Source organism: Diabrotica virgifera, chromosome 6 (genome assembly GCF_917563875.1).
Source record: "Diabrotica virgifera virgifera chromosome 6, PGI_DIABVI_V3a".
NCBI lineage: Eukaryota > Metazoa > Arthropoda > Insecta > Coleoptera > Chrysomelidae > Diabrotica > Diabrotica virgifera.
Genome location: NC_065448.1, coordinates 228,995,558 through 229,021,335, shown reverse-complemented (window position 1 = coordinate 229,021,335; position 25,778 = coordinate 228,995,558). Strand labels below are relative to the sequence as shown.

The 25,778-nt window shown below is 32.2% G+C and overlaps 1 protein-coding gene across 1 annotated transcript; it reads left to right on the top strand.

Annotated features, from left to right (window-relative positions):
• The first annotated feature begins 319 nt into the window (after window positions 1–319).
• On the top strand, window positions 320–21,047 carry LOC126886774 (glandular kallikrein, prostatic-like). The gene is made up of 5 exons (XM_050653802.1): window positions 320–776; window positions 7,266–7,444; window positions 11,739–11,830; window positions 13,468–13,682; window positions 20,700–21,047. Exons 1-5 carry the CDS (start codon window positions 734–736, stop codon window positions 20,966–20,968), a joined length of 798 nt encoding a protein of 265 aa, XP_050509759.1. The 5' UTR covers window positions 320–733; the 3' UTR covers window positions 20,969–21,047.
• The last annotated feature ends 4,731 nt before the right edge of the window (window positions 21,048–25,778 follow it).

Below are 25,778 nucleotides of genomic sequence, written 5' to 3'. Positions count from 1 at the left end.
TGATTTTAAAAAAAATGTTTTACCGTGCCGTTTAATTACTATTAAGGGTCAAAGTTAAGTTTTATCATGGGCTCTTATGCGAATTCTTAAAAAGTTAATAACTTTTGACCCAATTTTACGATTTTTAATTATTTGTGCTTAAATTAAAGGTATTTTTGTAAGGAATAACATTTTAAAAAATGAGGATTGTTTACCGTACCATTATTAAATAAAAGTGAAATTACTGTTTCGAAATTTAACAAAGTTGGTAGTAGTGAGATCAGCTGCACTCATAATTATATCCGAAACGTACGTGTCAATCACATGACCTCGGTGGTCTAGTTGTTGAGCGTTCGGTCAGAGTTCGAAACGTCCCGGATTCCAATCCTCTACGATTCATTTTTTTTTAGTTGTTTTAATAAAAATTTTTTGAAAGTGGTAGATAAGATAGTTTAATATTTAAATAGAATACAATTACTTCGTTAAAATTATATAATAGAAGTATAACTTCTTACGTGCGTACAAAGTACACACACATTCCTTTTTTTTCATACGCGGGATCCAGACCTATATTGTAAAAATTTCTAAATCTAATTTAAAAATATCACATGCATCCTCCAGATATTTAAAAGTGTACTTTTTTTAAGGTGTTTATAAAATCTTATCAATAGTAAAAACATATTCCACTCTAGATTAATATTTATATAAATTCCAAACAGCAACGTATTGGTTTTATACCTTGCCAGTATACAACATGTTCGCCTTCATATTCTTGTGTTTACTTCTACAAACTTTAAGTAAGTTGTACATAAAATTAATAATAACTAGCTTACTATATTTTAATTGTTTTACATAGATTAATAACATTTTTAACGGATTGGCATATAGAAATAGTATATTGTAAAACAAGTGAGAAAAAAGACATATTCCTCACGAGCGCAGATGTCTCAAGGCCGCAAATCAAGCGAGGGAGAAATATGTCATTTTCTCATGTGTTGTACACTGTACTTTTTCTATGGATGTAAGAGTGCAAACTTCAAAATTAAATAATTTAGGTGCTTTTAGGTATATTATATGCATAAATTAAAATAAAATACATATACATGTAGGTATTTAATGGTCTTAAAATTTACATACCTTATCTTTTAAAATTGTAACTAACAGTTATTTTTGAACAGTTTTGAAAGGTAATTCCTGGTAAGTTTTGCTTTAACACATTTATTTGACAACATTACCGTCGGAAAAATGAAAGAATACCCATGCGTTATCAATAGGTCTTTTCATTCACAGTCATTTGTTTCGAGCTTCTGTCATGTGTCATATAATACTAATATATCTACGTCATACGTTATTGATATAACCAATGATACAAACCAAAGGCGTTTGACGTAGATATATTAATATTATTTGACACATGACACAAGCTCGAAACAAATGACAATCCATGCAAAGCCCTGATATGCATACGAATTAAATCAGAAATTTCTAGTCAAAACAAAGTCTAAGCTAAGTTAATACTGAAAATAAACGGATGTGACTACTACCCAACCGTACGATTTTTCGCTACGTAAGAATGCCTCAAAAAATTTTTGTGATGTTATTCTTCTTCTGAAAATATACATATATTTATTGGTGATAAATGTTACTATTATTACAGTAATTAATTATTTGATATAGATTAATAATACAAAAATAATGAGTAAGCAAATATAGTATTATCAATTTCTCCATATTAAAGTTGCTATAGTTGATTTTTTAACCAAGATGAGTAAACTAAAAAGACAGATACACCCAAGAAAGTTACTAGAAAAGTCACCAAATTCATCTTCTTTTTTCGTTGATCATATCAGCTTTCGATGATAATCCATACATAATATATTATACTAACACATCGCTAAAGAGTTCTAAAAACGACTGTTTTTATATAAAAGTAGACTAAAAATCTAGAAATGAAAGGAATAATGCAGAAAACACAAAAATCGCTGATATACTTAATTAACCTATAAAATGACAGAAGTGCCAAAATTTCATAAATGTCATTAGTGTCAAAATTAAATAACAGTGAAGTAAACAAAGATCTTATACACATAGATTTGGCCAACTCCGAAAAATAGCGTAACGCGGAGCAGTTCGGGTCGGTGGTCTATCTATCTCTCTCTACTGGCACTTAGCTTTCTCTCTCTAGCATATGATGGCTGCCGCCTGACGTTCACACTCACACGACAGACAAAGATAGCTAGACCACCATACTTGATATCGACGTTACACCCCGATGCATTGTTTAGCATATCCCTAGCCAGATCTATTCTTGACATATCTCTGGGAGTAAACTTGCCTGTGGTTGGACCAATTAGAAACAAGCATTACGGCGCGGTAAATTTGAATGACTCCTCTTGGTTAAAGAACAAGCTATAATGGACGTGAATAGTAACAGGAATTTAAAAACTGTCGTTTATGTCAGCTGCATTAAGTGAATAAAATTAAAGTTAACTTAATGAATTCAGATCATTAGATATCTAGATCATTTTCCAGACATTATCTGCAAATAACTGTACATTCGTAAAAATATACTAATCTGTAATTTTATACACTATGATTGAAAAGTCAGAGTAATATGTACGTACACGTTTGGCGAACTCATAGACCAGTGGCGGCTGGTCTGTAAGTGAAGGGGGATGTCATATCCAGAGGTTCAAGATTTTTTTGGAAAAACAAGACCTACAAATCCCATTTTAAATAATTTCTTATTCCATCATCTGTATTAGTTTCTTATAACTTATTTTGCAATATGTTGTTTAAATTTAATCGGATCTTTATTTGACAAGTAAATATGAAATAAGTAAAAGGAACAAGTCTTCATTACTAATTGTCAAATAAATCAGATAAATAGTATGATATAATACGTAATTATAACAGCCAGAATATCAACAAACTACTTAAAATCAAAACCTAAAATAAATAAAAACTTACATTTTTATGCGGATTTAAAAAGTAAATCGATTCTTCTGGCCTTAGATTTTGAGAAATGATCGATCACTTGCTCGTTGAAATTTGTGATCGTTCGAATACCTACCGCTCAACAACGAAAACGATACCTACGGTCTACGGTCAATGACCACGATTTAGTACCAACTTGCATATAAGTGCGTATTTTCGTGAACGTTCGGATTCAAAGTGCTGTATTCTCACAGTGAGGTCAAATAAATTTCTTGACCATCGTGAATGTTCGTATTTAGCTGTTTAAGAGTAATATTGCGGTAGTTTCAGTCAAAGATAAATTTGGCTATTCGGTACCGTCAAACAGCTCGTATTTCATGTTTATTTATCGGTAATCTTTTGGCGGCACCTTTGTCGCTATATTTTACAACAACAAAATGACTAAAAAGTCAACACAATAAAAGCAAAATTTAACTTTGAACGATACTATTGTATTCCGAACATTTTTAATACAGAAAATTTTCTTTTTTTAAGGAAATAATTACATTATAATCGTTTCATTGTACAATTATTACATGGAAGTCATTGACCAATTGACCTAAAGGGATAACCGCCACTGTCATAGACAGAAGTTAACAATATTGACAGATGATTACTTACAAATTTTATTGACGTATTTTAATTAAATAAATACTTACCAAACCAATAATAAAATATAATATCAAAATAGCTCTTACAAAAATAATGTAGTGTGTGTACTTTGTACGCACGTAAGAAGTTATACTTCTATTATATGATTTCAACGAAACCAATATACTTTAAACAGTTTATTTATATTTTATTTAAATATTAAGCTTATTTTAATACTACTTTCCAAATTTTTTTATTAAAACAGTACCTACCAAAAATTAAAAAATAAAAGAATAAAACACACGCAAACACATTGAAACATGAAACAAAGAAATGATTTCTGAACAATTGTTGAGAAAATTTTAACTAAATAGTTATTTTCTGAAAAAAAATATAATAAATATACTTAGAATCATAAAATGTATAAAAAAAATAATTTGCATTGGGAATTGAACCTGCGTCTATCAGGTTGTTAGATTATTTTGAACTCACCCCACGCAGAATTTAACTACCGATACACGTGAATGAAATGGGAAGATATAGCATCTAAACGTTTTAAAAATTTTTGACAGTTGCTTATTCTCTTAGTTTAATCAAATAAGTTTGTACTTTGTGGAATTAAAATACAACAAAATATAGACTAAAAAAGCAATATATTAGATGGAAATTTTTGTTGATAAATCAAAGCATTACCTAGGTAGGTAAGTAGCTAGGTTAGCTAGGTAGGTATATTTTCCAAATTTGTATTTAATTTGTAATTTTTTATTACAATACTGAAACGTTTACAATAAGGTACGTACCTGTTGCTTTAAAAACTATTTAAAAAGTCACTGCAATAATTAAAAACTTGCTTTTTGTCTCTGTCCTCACCAGGGACGCGCCGTCCATATGGGCAAGGTCGTGCGGTGCACGATGGCGCCAAGGCGTTAAAGGCGCCCTTTGACTCGGGAAAGTTAAATAAATATCCAATTCAAAACTAAATATTTTTTGAAGCAAAAAAAACATTGCAAAAAATAACTTCGTCCACTCATTTCCAAATATTACTATTTCGTTACGTATATTATTAACTATAGGTACCGATTTCTGTAGCTTCAGCCGTTCTAGCTAAGCGTTTATTTGAAAAACAACATATTCCATTTTTCGAAAATTCGACTTTATTTGTTGTTCTTATAGAATAGTAGTTTATTTCTCCAGTTCACACATTTGGTTCACATTGCATAGAAAATTTTGAAAGTTTTAGAAAAACAACAGATGTCCATGCGTTTTTTTGTAAAAACAACACTTGTCCCATCCTAGTCAACGGTAGTTGTAAGTGTGTATGATCTTATCCTTAAATTTATTAGTTGTGTGCATTCTTTGATAGTAATAATGTGATGTTTGTTTCTTTTGTATTAGAAATAGTTCAGCATAACAGAAACTATATGTACAACACAATACCTCTCTATTTTCGAATATATTTTGGTAAGTTTGTACAATTATTTTGATATTCACATTCCTTCCAATGAATGTCTTAATAAAAGTAAGATTTGAAATAAATTAAAGCTGGGCAGTTTTACTTGATTTTCCAAAATTTTCATTTTTGGACAAAGTGTTGTGTTTCAAATAAACGCTTCAATTACTTAAGATCTAGAATAGGTCAGGAACGGCTAGAAAATCTTACTATTATTTCTACAGAATCTGAGTTTTTAAACGACCTGAATAATGAAAATCTAATTAATGAATTTGTCAAAGGTAAACAAGTAAAGTTAAATTTCTATAAGAAATATCCGCTGGTTTTCATCATAATAAGTACATTTGTTTAAAAAATCGCAATATAAATATGTTTCGTTTTTTGATCTTCAATCTTTTTTAATAATTTTAAGTAATGCTGTATAACTTTAACATAGTTTTTATTCTGTTCTCTTTTATTATGCAATATAGTTTTAAAAAATTATTTTTAACAACTACTAGACTACTAGAAACAACAGAGATGAAAATACTTCGACGAATATCAGGCAAAAGTCTGTTGGATAGGGAGAGAAGCGAAAACCTAAGAAGATCATGCAATGTAGAAGACATAAAATGGATGGGTGACAAAACGGAAACAGGAGTGAAACGAACACATTAGTAGAATAGCAGAGGATAGGATAGTACGAATAGCACGAGATAAGTCACCAAATTGACGAAGAATTATTGGCAGACCAAGAAAAAGATGGTGCGATAATCTAAACAATTTAGGAGGCAAATATTGAAGAATAAACATGCTTTAAAGTCTCCATACAAGAAGGAAGAAGAATATATTATTTTTTATAACAGTACTGTGTACTTATTATTTCCTTAAAAAAAAATCTGGGTAGACGTAGAAAAATTTCATAGTTTTCCACGTTGAAATGTGAAGGAGTGATTGATATTTCTACCCTGGTAATTTTGATCAAGGCGCTTATCAATATTTTGCACGACGGCGCCGAAGTTACTTGGCGCGTCCCTGGTCCTCACAAAAATAAAATCTATTATACACAACATTTGTTTATGCATAATATCCATTTGAACAAATATTGACAGATGATTTTAACACCCAATCAGATCCCGTATAACGTTTGAGCGACTAATACCACATACTGTCGGTGTGCGCATGCGCCCGGCAAAATAAAAATTCACCCGTGTCTAAAGAAGTGTAAATTCAAAAAACTGAATTTATTCAAGTAAATATGATTGATTATTAAAATTTATAAACTCTACCGAACCTAACCCAGTTTCACTGTCAAATTGACAGAAAACGAATCAGTCAGATTATAGTTGACCAGCACGATTACTCGAATAATAGTTTATACAATCATTATCTCTACTCATGCTGAATGTTTTTCTAAGAATGGCATTAGAACAGCGTTTCTCAACGTTTTACCCTTTGCGACCCAATATTCCATAATTATTTTCGCCGCGCCCCCCCTCGTTCAATAATTTTGACAAAAAACAGTAAAATCTTACTTTTTAGTATTGAGCGCTCTTTAAGATTATAACTCCTATTCAGTGTTCATGTGTATTTTATTTTTTATTTTGTCAGAGTTTTGTTTTGCTTCGATTTTAGTAAATTAGTTAATGATAGTGTATTTTTTTATATGCTCACGCCCCCCCATTACTAAAAGCGCGCCCCCCTAGGGGGGCGCGCCCCACCGGTTGAGAAACGCTGCATTAGAAGTATAGAAATAGTCAAGTGTGAGTTTAAATTTCCTACTAAATTAATATAACTACGTTAACCAATTATTGTATCGCCGTCTCACTCTGTCAATTATAAATATGTAACTGCGTATGTCGTGGATAACCTTTTTGCTTTGTAGACAACACTTAATAATCCATCTCTCTCGTTTGTTATTTATAGACAAAGGCAGCAAATTCAAAATATGTGCTTGATATGATCGTTCATGGGTATTCTTTAATTTTTCCGACTGTAATTGTGTTTGTATTGTGCATGTTACCATGGAAACGGCGACCATAGTATGGAAGACCGTAGGAGAACGAGGAGAACCCGTGAGAAAAAATATTTCTTACTGCAATGGGCAACTTTTCTCACTGCGTGAGGAATTATTCGTTTTGAATGTATGTATGTAAGTAGTGAGAGAAGTTGCGTATTGTATAGCATTCATAGAAAAACTCTATTTTCTATATTTTCTTATTTATTTTTTCTATCTTCTTTATATAAGTAATTGCTATTTTAGTGTTTTATTTTCAATTATAATATTTAGCCTTTCCTCCAACCTTGGGTCGAGACGCTGATCAAAATGAATATCCATTGATCGTAGCAGTAGAATCATGCAATTTTCCAGTATGTTATCCACAATGTGCTGGAGTGGTTCTTTCCAAAAGTTGGATACTTACACTAGGAAGCTGTGCCTATGTTGCCACTAACTTCGATCATTACAGGGTAAGTTATACAAATAGCGGAAAGATATCAAAAAATAGGATGAGAGAAATGGTGATAATAAAAAACATTTATAAACGTGCTGGATTCGAAACTTACTTCATTCATGGCAGTTCATTGTATCTAAGGATAACACACTGAACAATAATTTTGTTTCTAATTCTTTCAGAAAATTAATTACAATTTAATTTCACTGTAGTTGTTCTCAAGTTGGTCACTCAGAATTTTAGTACCTACCTGAATTTTATAATTTATTCATTTTCATAGATTCTAGTAAAAGTAGAAACTTTTGATCTTTATTTTGTATAGAGACTGTTTCAAATTTGTCGTGGTTTAAAGGCGACCTCCATGTGTAACCCCTTTTTGGCTCTAATATATACCAAATATATTCGTTATGATTCAATCTTGTTATTGGCACTACTGCATCGACGCTTGAAAGGTAAAATGTATAAAACGCCACTTTTTGTAAAATAGACTTTATATACCATTCGATTCAGTGAATTTTTCTATGTATGTAAAAAGGAGATTTAGGCTGTTATCTGTCGTATAATACACTCACTAAGTCTGCTTCTAGCAAGTAAGTCAATTTTACCTTCAGGTCTTAGAGCCTTAAAGCCGTGTTAGTCATATCATATGACTTATATATTTTTGCATAGTGGTGCTTAAAACAGTTTTGTTTGCATCAGTTACGGGTACAGGTGGCGTATTATACATTTTATCTGTTTAAAATAATATCACGCTTGCTACACTATCCCTTTGAAGACGGTTTTCCCAAAGATTAAACTGTTTTTGAATTAGCTCGTAACATTCCTGAACTTTATGCAGCTCACCCCATGCTTCATAAAGATTTCACGTCATGGGATGATATATCAGACAAATAGTTTAAAGGAAATCTTGCAGGAAAGATAAGTAAAATTAGAGCCGCTACATTTAGGAAGTGTGATCCAACATCCAAAGATGTATGCAAAGTTTTCGATGGCTTCAGATGCTCAAGAAGAGATCATACAAATCAGCGGTAAAATAAAGAATCCGCCAAATTTCCAATTATATCCAACCCCTATGTCAATTTCCAAAGAAAAATATAACGATCTGAATAAATTGTGCCATTCGAATGTCATACCCTTGCAATATCATAATGATTTAATGAATATTCAAATCTACCTAGAGGTAATACTGTAAATTATGTCCTTTTAGAAACTGACGAAGAAGGTGGAGTTCAAGTTTGATATTGCTGATGTGTTTTTTATTGTTTTTGTCATAAACCTCACTTGTTTTTTCGTAGAAATAAAGTATTTTCCAGTAACTTGAACTATTTCTTTTTGTTTTTTTGATGTAAAATGTCTATAATATCTAGTAATGATTCAATAAATATAATAAAATAATATTAGAATTTAGAACCAAGAATGACTTATAATCTTGTAATTTTCACGAAAGACATTTCTAATAGCATACATACTCTTATAAGATAAATACATAATAAATCATTTCAGCTTCTCATAAAATTGCTCATATTTGGTGAATTAGCCGTTTTGAGTTACCTATGGTTATATAATAGTCTGGGCTGATTATCGGAGAATAGGCCATTTTTGGGAAAAGTTATTTACCAGCAATTTTATTGCTGGAATCGAATCTTATGATGGTATATATTAATAATATAGGTATGCAAAGTTCGCAGATAGTGTGCTACTTTTTTTATAAACAAAATGGCGCCGACAAATCGTATTTTTTTCAATTATTGCTCTATAACTCCGAAGATTTTAATTCTACACAAAAAAAACTCAAATAAAAATTCGCCGCAATTAAATTCTGCATAGAGACGTGTTTTTCCCGATTCACTTCGATGAAAACTTTCCCCGGAAAAAGCAGGTTTTTCCAACAAAATCTTTAATTTTCAACTAACATTTTAGATAAGTAATTGTTAATCAATAATTAAATTACTTGGTAATGTAAAAGCCCACTTCATATAGATTATAATTCCAGAAGTCTATGGAAATTGAATGAACCGTTTAGCAACAATTGAATTATTAATTAAAAATTTACGGTCGCTATAATAACGACAATAATTATAGTGCATAAGAATAACTATGATTTTTTCATAAAAAGAGACTATACCTATCTAATGTACTTTACAGAATTGAAATTGGACTATCTAAGCGGCCTCAGGAATATTTTAAAGTTATAAATAATTGTTTGGCTTATAAACAAATAAAATATCTCGTGAAATATTAAACTAAATTAAATTGTAAGAACGGTTTTCGAAAAACAGCGGCAGAGTGCTTCTTCTAAAAGAAAAACGTTTAATTATGATGAGTAGTTCCTGAGATACGACCGGACAAATTTGACCGGAATTTACGACAAAGATATAAACAATAAGATCATAATTTTTAAACCATCATATTTTTGTTTTTGTCCTTTTTTTCCACACCAATTTTCATATCTTTAAAATACTTATAACATATATAATTATAATAAAAACTATCGATAATACGTGTGAGAATTGCCAAAAATAGCAAAATTACAATCAAAAATTAGGTTGGAGAAAATGTAACACTCAAAGTTCAAAATCGGTATACGTTAAAAAAATGCATTTTCTCGGCTTCCCAGTGAGCAATTTCCTTCATTCTTTTTTTGTTCCCAAGTAACTCGAGTAGTAAACTTGCTTTTGTTTTGTTATAATAAATTAATTTATTTATTATAACACAAAATTTTAATTTGTTAAAATAAAAATTGTTTAAATGATTATACAGCTTTCAAACGAGAATATTTATGTTTTTAACTTTAAAAGGTACACTTGTAGTAAGTTTATCTAAAAAAAAAGCCTACAACTGGAAAAAATATGTAGTTTTCTGTTCTTATAAATAAATTAATCTATTATAACAAAACAAAAGCAAGTTTGACATTTAATAATGAGTTAGTTCTATGGCTCTACTCGAGTTATTAGGGAACAAAAAAAGAATGAAGGAAATTGCTCCATGGGCAGCCTAAAAAATGCATTTTTTTAACGTATACCGATTTTGAACTTTGAGGATTACATTTTCTCCAACCTAATTTTTGATTGGAATTTTGCTATTTTTGGCAATTTTCACACGTATTATCGATAGTTTTTATTATAATAATATATGTTATAAGTATTTTAAAGATATGAAAGTTGGTGTGGAGAAAGAGGACCAAAATAAAAAGGTGATGGTTTAAAAATTATGATCCTATTATCTATATCTTTGCCGTAAATTCCGGTCAACTTTGACCGGTTGTATCTCAGGAACCACTCGTAATAATTAAACGTTTTTTCTTTTAAAAGAAGCGTCCTGCCCTGATTTTCGAATGCCGTTTTCATAGTTTAGTTCAGTTTAATATTTTCCGAGATATTCTATTTGTTTATAAGCCAAAAAATTGTTTATAATTTTAAAATATTCCTGAGGCCGCTTAAATATTCTACATTTAATTCTGTAAAGTACATTAGATAGGTATAGTGCATTTTTATGAAAAAATCATAGTTATTCTTATGCACCATAATTATTGTCGTTATTATAGCGACCGTAAATTTTTAAGTAGCAATTCAATTGTTGGTAAACTGTTCATTCACTTTCCATCGGCTTCTGGAATTATAATCTATATGAAGTGGGCTTTTACATTACCAAGTTATTTAATTATTAATTAACAATTACTTATCTAAAATTTTAGTTGAAAATTAAAGATTTTGTTGGAAAACCCCGCTTTTTCCGGGGAAAGTTTTCGTCAAAATGAATCGGGAAAAACAGGTCTCTATGCAGAATTTAATTGCGGTGAACTTTTATTTAAGTGTTTTTGGTGTAAAGTTAAAATCTTTGGAGTTATAGAGCAAAAATTGAAAAAAACACGATTTTCGAGCGCCATTTTGTTTATAATAGCACACTATCTGCGGACTTTGCATACCTATATTATTAATACGTACAATAATAAGATTCGATTCCAGCAATAAAATTGCTGGTAAATAACTTTTCCTTGTATTTTGCTAATTAGCCCAGAGTATTTATATAATGCATTATGCTTATATTACATTTCTCCTGTTTGCATTCAAGAATAACTTTGTATAATGCGCCATTAATTTTAAAACTAGATAATATTTCTTTTAGAAATTTAGACCCTGAAAGCATTCTACTAAATAACATTTATATTCCTAAGATTTGTCAAGATACAACAAAAATTATGAATTTTTTTCTAAAATTTCAAACTTTAAACGGTTCTCCTGTAAAATTCATAATTGGCGTATTAGCTCTTTGACCTTTCAAGAGTCGATTTAATGTTTTTATGTTTACAGATAAATGCAGGAGTAGTCAATGTTACCAGTGAAGGCGCACAACTCCGAGACATCGAAAAAGCATTACTTCATCCAGAATTTAACTATTTTCAGTAAGTTAAATTATACAGTGCTAGTCAAAAGTCCCTACCCCCCCCCTCGTATCTTTTGAACGGTTATACATATAATAGTGAAATTTGGAGGGAGGAAATAAACGGACGTACGCTTCTTAACTAGTCATGACAGGTGACGTAATAGTGACATATGACTTTACAGCGCCACTGTGACAGATAATTTTAAATGGGACCTTATGGCAAGTGATACTTCATTTGAAAGGTATTGAAAATACCTATTCAGTCATACTAATTTTTTTAGGTTTAAGTTGATTTTGATTTTGGTGAATAAATGAAATAAATATAACTTTGTAGTTTCGCATTTAATTATTAAAAATTCAAATGTCCGCCCATGCTTATTTTGTCAAAAAAGTTGACATTTTTCAGCTCTCTAGTAGTTTTTACGTCAACGTCAACCTTTTTGACAAGTAACCATAGGCGGAGGTTTGAATTTTTATTATTTAAATGCGAAACTACAATTTTATATTATTTTATTTATTCATCCAAATGAGCTTAAACTCAAACAAAATTATTATAGCTGAATGGGTATTTTCAATACCTATCAAACGAGGTATCGCTTACCATAGGGTACCATTTAAAATTATCTGTCACAGTGGCGCTGTAAAGTCATCTGTCACTTCTACGTCACCTGTCATGACTAGTTAAGAAGCCTACGTCCGTTCATTTCCTTCCTTAAAATTTCACTATTATAAGTATAACCGTTCAAAAGATACGAGGGGGGGTACGGACTTTTGACTAGCACTGTATATATTAATTCGCCCTTTTTAATTTATCTGATTTTATATATACAGAATAAGAATAAAAACGGAACATACGCAGTTAATACAGTGTATCGGAACTACGTTTGAAATAGTCTACCAATACAAAAGTTTGACAAACATAAATCATAGCAACTCAACTACCTGTTTTCTTTTAGGCTAAGGCTACGACCAGACAAGCGACAATTTACGGCGCCATAAGAGCAGTAAAATGAAGCGCGATAATGGGTCCTGGTAAGAAGGATCTCGGTCCTAATTTGTAGCTCATCTAACCACAACAACGACCGAAACACTGTATTTACATCTCGCGACACGCTGTAATTTACATCCCCATCTGGTCATGCTTTTTACGGCCGCTTCATTTTACTGCTCTTACGGCGCTGTAACAGCAGTAAAATGAAGCGGCAGTAACTGCAGTAAAAAGCATGGCCAGACGGGGATGTAAATTACGGCGTGTCGAGAGATGTAAATACAGTGTTTTGGTCGGGGTTATGGTTAGATGAGCTACAAATTTGGACCTAGGTCCATTTGCTTGCGACACGACGCTGAAGATGGACCCGTTCGATATTGCTTCGCGATATTTCACAGCTCAGTCTGGCCATCCACTACACTCACCGCGGGACCCATTTTCGCGCTTCATTTTACTGCTTTTATGGCACCGTAAATTGTCGCTTGTTTGGCCATAGCCTTAGCCTAAGAAGACAGGTAGTTGAGTTGCTATGATTTATGTGTGTCAAACTTTTATATTAGTCGACTATTTCAAACGTAGTTCCGATATACTGTATTAACTGCATATGTTCCGTTTTTATTTGGCTTATTCTGTAATCATTGATATTGTAAAGAAATATTTCTTTTTAGGCCATTTTCCCCAAACAACATCGGTCTACTGAAATTAAAGACACCTCTAAATTTGGGCGACTCGGTTCAACCAGGAGTACTACCAACGCAAGGATCAGATGTACCACTAGGCAAAGTAACGCAACTGGGATGGTATGTTAATAAAGGTGAACGTGACATACCAGTCAGCGTGGAAAACTTGGAGACAGCAGACACCGCTATGATTGATTATGATGGTAAGTATGCTTAAGGTTGATCTGCCCCCCCCCCCCAAAATACTACACATTCAAAAAATTTGAAAAAATTGAGAAGTTATACAGGGTGTTTCATTAATAATTGTCCATATAGTAACTGGAGAAACCTTAGCACAAAATACGAAAGATTTAACCTAAAACACTTAAATAAAATGTGGTTCCTTACTGAGTTACAGGGAGTTTTATCTAAAAATTCAAAAACTATTTTTGCTCATCATTTTAAAACTGTTCGACGTATCCTTTTCATACTTGGCAGACAGTGCGACTACTTATACACCCTACTAAATTATGATAAATAAACTTTTCTAGCTACTAGCAGAGGTGTACGACAGGGGATGGGGAATGGTTGACCCTTCTCAAATTCTACGCCACTGGAGGAATTACTATTTTAGCGCCATTTTTAGATTTTCTAATACTTTCTACGTAAATAATATACTCTTCATTGGTAACGACAAAGTCATTAGTTTTCGAGATATTTGAAGTTAAATATGAAACGGTACAGTTATTTTGATTAATTTATGATATGGTTCATATGATTAGAATTTAAAAATTATTTGTACCCAGTACTTTAAAACTATTTGACGTATCCTTATCATACTTGGCAGAAAGTGTAGGTACTGTACACCCTACTAAATTAAGACAAATAAACGTTTCTAGCTACTACCAGAGGCGTACGACAGGGGATAATGGCTGGTTGACCCTTTCCAAATTCTACGACACTGACGAAATTGCTATTTTAGTGTAATTTTTTGATTTTCCAATACTTTTTATGTAAATAAGATGCTCTTCATTCTTAACGATAAAGTCATTAGTTTTCGAGATATTTGAAATTAAAAATGAAGCGACACAATACATTAATCAAAATAACCGTGTCGTTTCATTTTTAACTTCAAAGATCTCGAAAACTAATGACTTTATCGTTATGAATAAAGAGTATATTATTTTCATAGAATGTATTGGAGAATCCAAAAATTAAACTAAAATAGCAATTCCGCCAGTGGCGTAGAATTTGGAAAGGGTCAACCAATCACTTTCCCCCGTCGTACGCCTCTGGTAATAGCCAGAAACTTTGTTTAACATATTTAGTAGTTTTTACAGTACTTGTACTTTCTGCCAAGTATGAAAAAGATAAGTCGAATAGTTTTAAAATCGCTGAGCAAAAATAATTTTTAAATTTTTAGATAAAACACCCTGTAACTCAGTAAGGAACAACATTTTATTTAAGTGTTTTAGGTTAAATCTTCGTATTTTGTGCTAAGGTTTCCCCAGTTACTATATGGACAATTATTAATGAAACACCCTATATATGATAGCTAGAAGTATTTTGACAAATTGTAAGCAAACTTCATGTTTTCGTTTTCGAAAAACTCAAAAGACTATTTTTTGTCGAGTATAAAGCGGGAAACCCAAACATACAATTTTTTTAATGTTGTTGTTGTTTATTTGGGTTTATATGACTGCGAACACTAAATCCATTCGCCATTTTGTTAATGTTCTAACAGGATAAAAATGTACTCCTAAAAAAATACTTATAAATTTTTTGAAAATTTTTGAATGTACAGTTTTGCTACAATAAAAAAAATAACATGTTACGGCTTATAATAAAGCTACATGTAAGAAACAGAAAGAAATTTTAATAACAACATATTATTATGAACATATTATTATGTATTAAAATTCATAAGTATGTCTTAGGAGAATATCCCTATGCTATAAGAAAATGAACAAAATTGAATGTGTGGTTTTCCTGCTTTACTCTTGGAAAAAAGTAGTTTTTTTGAGTTTTTTTTTTCAAAAACGAAAACATGAAGTTTGCTCAAAATTTGTCAAAATACTTCTAGTGATCATGTACCTTCTCAATTTTTTTAAAATTTTTTGAATGTGGAATTTTTATTTGGGGGATGCAGATCAACCTTAAAAAACTGCCGTATACACTACTCAGGAAACTAAAGTTACTTATGTGTGACATTATCTGATTTTCACTATTCCACTAAACAATACGATGTCCCGATTCTGCATAAAAAAACCTACTTATTGATTTTGAAGCATGATAACGTTAGTTTTGGTGCTTTAACCTTCGGAGTACGGAGATTATTTGACTTACTTAGATTACGATGATGGGTCAAGCGTGACCCATTCTCATTTTTTTTATAAGGATGTTTTAAATAGTCAGTATTATTAAACAGTATCTTTAATTCAACAAAAAACAAACAAAATCCTAAATTATTGTATTTAAATTTTTTAAGATGGTTACCCATGGGCATATACTAGTTCGCTCCGGCGGCCAGATTTTAATACCTTACAGAAAACGGGCATAGGTAAATTTGCTCCGGCCATATATTTGAATACAGTGGAACCTCGATAAGTCGGATTAATCGAGACTGCGGCCGATCCGAGTTATCGAAATTCCGAGTTAGCCGGAGAATATGGTAAAAATTAATAAAACACGGTATACTTACAGATAAACTCCATTATAATTGCAAAAACATGAAATACATAAAATATGCACAATACATCTAAATTTCGTATAGTTGTATACAGTATTGTTTATTTCTTGGTAAAAAACTTAGTCAAAGTAAAAAAAAATGTTTGTTTTGTCTGATGAAAATCGGTTCGGGTTAGCCGGACTTCCGGCTTATCGGAGGCCGACTTATCGGGGTTCCACTGTACGTATACCCGTAAACAGAGACGGCTGCGATTTACGTGTACCTACAAACATATTGAAAATATTCTTCAAAATCCGAAGACCGGGTCAGGACTGACCCGGCATCATAGATGTTACGTAGAGGAAAAACTGCAATTTGCATGTTCGCGAATTATATACGAAAAAATAAATTGAAACAAATAAGGAGAACTTACGATCAATCGGATTTGTCAAAAAATTATTTCATAAAATATTCAGAAATAACTGAATTTCGGGTCACGCTTGACCCAGTCTTCGTACTCCGAAGGTTAAACGCAAAATTTACCATGGGAATAAATACGGCCTATAAACTTTTTATATCATGTTGACTTAATTAAAATAAGACACTATTAGAGGAACAACTATAAAAAATGTTATAAAGAAATATAATTTTTACATTAAAAGGTACTATTCTTTTATAGGCCTGGATTCCGCGTACTAACAAAAGTTGATTAATAGCAAGCTGAAAACTTGTTAATAGCTTAACGGTGTCTAATCGAACACACTTTCATGTACGGGAACACTGGAACAGGGGAAGTGTTAATTGCGGAACAAATTAAAAATTTGGAACGTCACACTACGAAAACGTCCCATGTATTTTGTATGACAGAACTTCCAATTAATTTGCTACCCTTTCATTAAACTCTCATGCAAAAATCTGACTGCTATTTATTACCTGTCATAATTCGTGTCATTTGACATGTTGTACGGGTCGGACTTATTAAAATGCCCAGTTGGAGATAACTACCAGTCTGATTTTTGCAGGAGAGTTTATTTTGAAAGGGTAACAAATCAATTGGAAGTTCTGTCCGACAAAATTTAAAAAAGTTAGAGAAGTCTTTATTATAAAAAAACTCCACATACTATAACCGATTCGACGGGAAAAATGATCATAGACGAACACGAAATTCGAACTACCTGGCATAATTATATAAATGAACTGTATAATGATGATAGACCCGAAGAACTGGACACTTTAGATGAAGGTACCAGAAATACTAAAATCAGAAATACAACATGCTATAAAATTGGCAAAAAACAAGAAAGCCGTTGGTCCCGACAACATACCTACAGAAATGTTAAAGCTCATAAATGAGGAAAATATTGGAATACTAGTAAAACTTTTCAATGATGTTTATTCGACTGGTGATATCCCTGAAGATTGGTTAAAGTCTGAATTCATAACCGTACCAAAAAAACAACGTCCGAAAAACTGTAGCGACTATAGAATGATAAGCCTTATGAGCCACACCTTGAAAATCTTTCTACGTATCATTCACAGTAGAATCAGAGATAAATGTGAAGAAGACCAGGATGAAACACAATTTGGCTTCAGAAATGGACTGGGAACCCGGGACGCACCCTTTGCACTAAATGTGTTATTACAGAAATGCTGAGATCAAAGGAAAGACGTCTTTGCTGTATTTATTGACTATGAGAAGACTTTTGATCGAGTACAACATCACAAATTAATTAAAATATTAAAGGATAAAGGAGTTGAGAGTCAAGATGTACGATTCATAGAAAAATTATATTGGCGTCAAACAGCGACAGCTTGCATAAATGGAAAATCAACAGAAATATGCAAAATACAAAGAGGTGTCAGACAGGGTTGTATACTGTCCCCACTGTTGTTCAATTTGTATTCAGATAGAATATTTAAGGAAGCGCTGGATAATTTGGAATGGGGTGTGAAGGTTAATGTAATTCTGATAAATACAATCAGATATGCAGACGATACCGTTATTTTAAGTGATGATATGAATGGATTACAATACCTTTTAAATGCCATTGACACAGTGGTAAGAGAGTTTGGCCTAAATATAAACTGTTCAAAAACAAAATACATGGTATTTAGCCGTTTGGCCCATCAAGATTCACGGTTATATGTTGATGGTCATATAATTCAAAGAGTACCCAGTTTTAAATATCTTGGTTGCCATATTACTGAACAACTAGATCCAGATAAAGAGATAAAATGTAGAATCGAGATAGCCCGCACGACATTTTTAAAAATGAGTTCATTCTTCTGTAATGATACCTTGCAAATTCAACTTCGAAAGCGCATGATTAAATGCTACATTTGGTCAGTCCTCTTGTATGGTGTCGAAGCATGGACATTAAAAATATCCACCATTAACCGTTTGGAGGCCTTTAAAATGTGGCTGAACAAACGTATTCTGAAAATACCATGGACGGCTATGCTGACAAATGTGGCAGTCCTTAAGAGAGCAAATGCTACCCGCGAGCTGCTTGATAACATCAAATATAGAAAGATAGCCTATTTTGAACACGTAGTAAGGGGAGACCGGTATAATATTCTTCAACTTATTATGATGGGTAAAATCGAAGGACGCAGAGGAATTGGTAGAAAGCAGGCCTCTTGGTTGAAGAATATCCGGGAGTGGACAGGAATAAAGAAAGCAGACCACCTATTTAGAATAGCTCGAGCAGAGACAGTTTCGCCATGTTAATCGCCAACGTCAACGAAACTTGATAGGGCACGTTAAGAAGAAGAAGTCCGACAAAATACATGGGACGTTTTCTTAGTCTGACGTTCCAATTTTTTTGACCTGTTCCACAATTAAAACTTTCCTTGTTCCGGTGTTTTCACACATCAATATTTGTCCGACGAGACACCGTTAAGCCATTAACAAATTTTCAGCTTGCTATCAATCAACTTTTTTTTGGTACGTGGGATCCAAGCCTATCAGGTATAGGTCTTAAAATTAAATGTTCTTGTGATGATAAAATCCAAGTTATTTTGTAGTTTTCTTCCTTCTCATTGCTTCAGTTGGAGTTTATCGGTAAATCGATTATCGGAAAGCATTGCTTTTGACCATTTCCCAAAAGTTATTTAATGCTAAAAATATATCCTTTCACCATGTTCTCCTCTAATATAGCACCAAGGTTTTCAGAAAAAAATCTTATTGCGAATCCAAAACGTAATTTTGAGTGACATATTGCATCCTAGAGCTTCAAAAAAAAATAGGTCTTAAATGATGTCTCGGTAGTTCTCAGCTTTTGTATTGACAAGAAAATTATGACACACCTATATTAGAGCCAACCAAGCTCTTTGCTTTGGTTTTTTGCTAAGTTTGATAAGTTTTTTGCTATGTCTGACATCAGATTAAACGCTACTTCTGTCATATGCTATCATAATTGCAGACCTACAAAAAATTCTTCTGTCAGCTTCGCGTCACTGATTGGAGCTTTAGTTTTTACAAATATACTGAAAGTGTTTTGTTTACTTTTGAGTCACTCTTGTTGACAGCTTTTACCAAAATTTGAGCTATGTGAGTTGCTAGCCCTTAGGGGAACCTCTGTAAATATACCCTAGATAGCAACTGAGAGAAGGTTCCCCTAGGGCCAGCAATCCCCATATTTGGGAGTACTCATTGCCATAATGTAAAATCAAGTAATAATTCATACATCACATAATATTTAATTATAACATTATAATACCTTTTTAGCATTTAACCTTCCGATGACCAACCTTTTTTTGTTACAAGGATGACCAACGGGGGTCAAAAATGATCCCCAGTAAAAAATGACAATTGACAAAAAAATTAAGTTGTTCTAAGAAATAAAATAATGTATTCGTAATTTTAATGTTACTATTGTACCAAAAAATGGTAAGTAAACATTAGTAAAACATTTTTAATTGCAACTGAACAAAAACAGGAATCATCATTCTGAACTTAGGACTAAAGAAATTTTAAAATATACACTAATTTACGTCGCCACCGGTTTAACAATTTTTATTTTCAATATTTGAATGTTTCTTACATAATATAATTCCATTAATAGACGGTATTTACTTAATATAAAATTGGAATATGAAAGGCCAAGGGAGTTCGTCTTTGATCCCAAATTCAGAAAATATTTTTTTTTTCGTGCCTTTGTTATTACAAAATATGAGGGTATGTAGAATAATATTAGTGTCAAATAAAAAAATAAAGATTTTAAAATTAAAAATATTTCTGGATTTATTAAATAAAAACATGCATTGTGGTCCAAATTTACCCCTCTTGGTCATCCGAAAGCTAAAGGATTTTTACTCAGATATTTTTAGTGACTTAACAGTCTATACCTTGTAAACAGCACTGAAGATGGAATTGCCATTCCGAAAACTTCCTATGATGTACCTCGGAATGGTTTTTTAACCTGAATATGCCTTTTATAAAGGATATTTATTAAATTCTTGTGATTTATGTTATTCACCGACCACAGGATGTTCATTTCTTTGTGGATTTTTCATAATGTTAATGTTAATATTAATGTTAACGTTAATAATTAGTTTTCCTTTCTTTCAGTGTGCATGGCCGTAGTAGAACCATCGATGGATTACAAATTTCCTGATTTTGCCCAAACATTGTTCTGCACTGGAGATTTTACTGGACGCGAAGATTTGTGTTTTGTTAGTAACGGATCTCCAACCATCCAAGAAGGAGTCGTAGTAGGTATTTATTATTCTCCAACCTTAGCGTGTGGAGTAATGGGATCAGCTATGTTAACTCTCAAGACTGGACCTTATGTCTCGTGGATTCAAGAAAATATCGACGAAGATATAAGACTAGCCTAAGAATATTGTACATTTCCAATATTTTATTATCACTTACTCTATCAACAATAAAGGTATAGTAACTATTATATAGACCAGGCATCAGTGTTTTCATTTATATAGGTACATCTTACCAGAATACCTCAAACAATCAGTGATGGGAATCAGTTTTTTGGAATGAACGTACTTGCTCACAGATGTCGAGATATATCTGTAGACATATACTGTTGTTCTATTGACTTCCAAAAGGCATTTTATCATGTTAAGCACTCTATATTGATCGAAGCTTTAAAAGACATTGGCTTGGACGGCAAAGATGTTCGAATAATTATTGCAATAATTAATGCGGATGATACAGTACTCCTAGCTTCTACTCAAACTCAAGAATATCTGCAAACACTACTTAATAGTGTCGTTGAGAATTTTAGGGATGCAGGTCTGGATCTGAACATACGGAAAACCAAAATACTCGTAATAAGTAAACAACAGCATATAAAACCGTATATATATTGTTATGCTCTACTTTTTCTATTTATTTAGATTAATTAGCAAATTCTTAATCCTCTCCGAAAAATATTAATTTTTGGCGGATTATTTGATTTATACCGTTCTAATTTAGTTTGTTTAGTTTTGTTAAACTTTTCCTTATTTAGTTTACATTTTGAAAGTGTTCATAAGTTAAACGTTACTTGAAAACTCCTCTATGGAGTCATCTAGTGGAGGCGAACCGCCTGATATTGAGAATTCGATGGATAGTAGCTGTGATTTACAAGATTTAAATGGATTTCTACCCAACCAGCCTCAAAATAAGATAAGTAGTAGTATTAATCTTAACAATATTAATGAAAAACAAAATACTTTAGTAAACTCAGATCAACCAGAAAAAACCAGGCCTGTTTATTTATACGAAAAAATTGATTTAGGACCTTTTTACATTTTCATTGAAAACTCCAGTTTAAATTTTACAGGAAAATTAAACGCTGTTAAAATAGGCGAGATCCTATTTACGTTACATCCAGAAATTGACAATTATATAAAAAAAATTGACTCAATCGGACGCAACCGAGTTAGGGTCTCATTTAAAAATTATAGTAGCGCAAATGCTTTAGTTACTTCCAAATTCCTTATTCAAAAAAATCTGACCGCATACATTCCAAAATTTCAATTGTTTAAACTAGGTGTAGTAAGGGATATAGATTCAGATATATCGGAAGAATATCTTAAAAATAGAATAAAGGAATTTGATCACCATTGCAAATTCTCGGTTGAGTATGTGAAACGAATAACAAGAAAAATAGTAGCAGATGACAAAGTAATATTTAATCCAACAAAATCAGTTATTGTGTCTTTTAAATGCCAGAATATACCAAAGTATGTAGTAATTAATCATGTCTTACACACTGTTGAAAAATACCAGCAAAAGGTAATTATCTGTTACCACTGCTATAGGTATGGGCACATGAGTAAGCAGTGTAAAAGTAATCCTCGCTGTTTTAAGTGTCATGAATCTCACCTTTCCGATTCTTGTTCTTTATCATCGTTTAACAAAAAATGTCTATCCTGTGAAGGTGAACACTTCACTAATGAATGGGAGATATGCCCAGAATTTGATCGCCAAAAGAAAATAAAACATTATATGTCTGAAAACAGCTTATCTTTTAAGGAAACAATTAAACTCTTTCCTAAGATAACTTATGCATCTATAGCAGCCAATAATTCCTCAATAAATTCTCATCAAACTCCAAATATGAATGCACCATCCTCTTCATATTCCTTTACTCAATTGTCCACGTCTCAAACATCTTCCAATCAGTTCGCTCTACCTTCAGTTTCAAATAGATATACAATAATAAAACCACCAAAATACAAACGACCTATCTCTTCCTCACCAGACCAAGTAACAATGGAACATCAAAAAATAATAAAGTTAAACCCCATGTCCAACAGACCTGGTGGTATTATCACCTCTTCTTCGTATCAATCTACATTTAATCCAGAACAAGGATCTAAAATACATGAACCATCAAAAGAATTAACAGAATTAATATCAAATATAGTTACAAGTATTATCTCTAATATAAATCACAAAAATTTTGAAATTCCAGAAAAATCAGTTCTAGTAAATTCAATTCAATCAGTTTTAAGTTCTCTCTTATATAATAATGAATAGATTGGTAATTTGTCAATGGAATTGTAGATCGGCTAACTCTAATAGAGAAAACCTTATCCACCTATTAGAAGACCAGAAAGTTGATATCGCATTATTATCAGAAACTAGATTTAAACCAGAAAAGTATTATAACTTTCACGGGTACAATATTGTCAGAGACGACCGCTTTTCAGTAACTGTTGGCGGTGGCTCAGCAATTTTAATAAATTCAAACCTATATTACGAGGAAGTCACCATGAAAGTAGATTTAATAAACGTCAATAAAGTAGCAATAAAAATAAAGTTTAAGTCATATACTGTCACATTTATATCTATGTATGTTCCCCCAGGAACCAAGTTATTGTTACAACAATGGAACAATTTCATAACATCTATAGAAAGACCATTTATAATAGGAGGTGACCTTAATGCTCACCACATTGCCTGGGGCCTAGACAACCAAACAGATATGAAAGGTAAAATCTTGATGGACTGTATAGACGATAATAATTTAATATTCAAAAATGATGGCTCTCCTACTTTCTTTAGGAACTTCTCGAAATCGGCAATAGACCTGACCATTTGTACTCCTGACTTAAACCACCTGATCACTTGGAAAACACTTCAAGACCTATTTGGTTCAGACCATACACCTATAAGAGTAGAGTTAGAGGATCAACCAACTCATACATATAATCCATATTCACAAAAGTGGAATTTAAAGAATGTCGACTGGAAATTATATGAACAGTATTCGGAAGATGTATTCTCTCAATTTAAAGATATAAATTCTTATGAACAAATTTTGCACAATATAAATACAACTGCATCCTACTACATCCCCAAATTTAAAATAAAAAAACCGACTTCCAGAGGAAAATACTGGTGGGATTTAGAATGTGAAGAAGCAGTCAGAAGAAGACAGGAAAGTTTTTGTATATTCAAAGAAAATCCAAACCATGAAAACCTACTTAAGTATAAAAAAGATGATGCACATGTCAAGAAGATCACTAAACAAACTAAAAGAAATAGCTGGAGAGATTATGTCGGATCCCTAAATAGGTCAGTCCCTATTAAAGATGTATGGTCAAAAGTTAACCGAATAAAAAATAGAAAAACAAAGAACAAAGTCCCTGTTATTCTGTCGGAAGCTTCGTGGATAGAAGAGTTCCATCAAAATATCACACCGCCGTCTGCAGAATTAGTAATTCCTGATTTACAACTAAATGCTCTGTACGACTATCCAGAACCAATCCGTTTCCTAGTCAAACCATTTTCTGCCACTGAACTAAACTTTGCGTTGAAGAAAAACTCAAATTCAGCACCAGGTGCCGATAATATCCATTACTCGATGCTATCAAATCTTTCAAGAATTGGTAAGGCTGCACTACTAAATATATATAATGAAATTTGGATGCGCCGCATAAAGATTCCTGACGATTGGCACGTTTACACTATTATCCCGGTTTTAAAACCAGGAAAATCATCAAAGAATTGGGATTCTTACCGTCCAATCGGTCTGGCTTCCTGTATACTAAAAACATATGAGAGACTTATTAAAAACCGTCTGGAATTTTGGCTAGAAAAGAACGACCTATTACCAAGAAGTCAGTTTGGTTTTAGAAAAGGTAAATCCACACAAGATAGCCTCTGCCACTTTTTAATAGACATTTATAGTTCCTTTACTTATAAGAAAGCAGTTAGTGCTTTGTTCTTAGATATAAAAGGGGCTTACGACAACGTTAATCTTCACATACTATACGCGAAAATGTTGGAAATAGGAATACCCGAGATAGTAACATGGAACATCATTAACTTATACATTAATCGAGCAGTTCACGTTAGATTAAATGGAGATCAATCTAACTCCCGATACACATCTTTGGGACTACCTCAGGGTAGCATCCTAAGTCCTATATTATATATACTGTATACTGCTGACTTAGAAACTAAACTTCCTCAACACATAAAAATCCTACAGTACGCTGATGATGTTGCGATATATGCAGAAAATAAGTCAATAGATAGATGTAATAACTACCTTAAATCGACATTGAATATTATAAAAAAATGGGCTACCGATAATAACTTAACAATATCAGAGAGTAAATCAACCATTGTTACCTTCACTAAAAAACGATATGTTCCTCAAAGCCATCTACAATTTGATAATACTAGTATTCCTTATAAAACTTCAATAAAATTTCTTGGCGTATTTTTAGACTCCAAATTAAATTGGAAAGAACACACAAATTACATATTACGAAGAATGGAAAATGCAATGAATATCATGAAGACTGTAAGTGTCAGTAACTGGGGAGCTGATCCAAACATATCAATATTACTATACAGAAATTTGATAAGATCAATCTTAGACTATGGATCTATTTTTTATGGCTCAGCATCAAACTCTGTACTCCAAAAAATCGAGAGGATCAAAAATAAGGCACTTAGGTTATGCACTGGTTATCTTCGTAGCACACCTATATTGGTCATGGAATGTGAGCTTAATGAACCTCCACTTTCATTACGCAGGGAATACCTAAGTGAGAAATTTATAGTTAAAACAGCGGTTAACGATAAACTGCTATTAAATAAAATTGTTCATTTAACCACCTCATACCTAACTCATTATTACTGGGAAAAAAAGAAACTGCTTTTAGTTGTGGAAAGCTTCCTCAA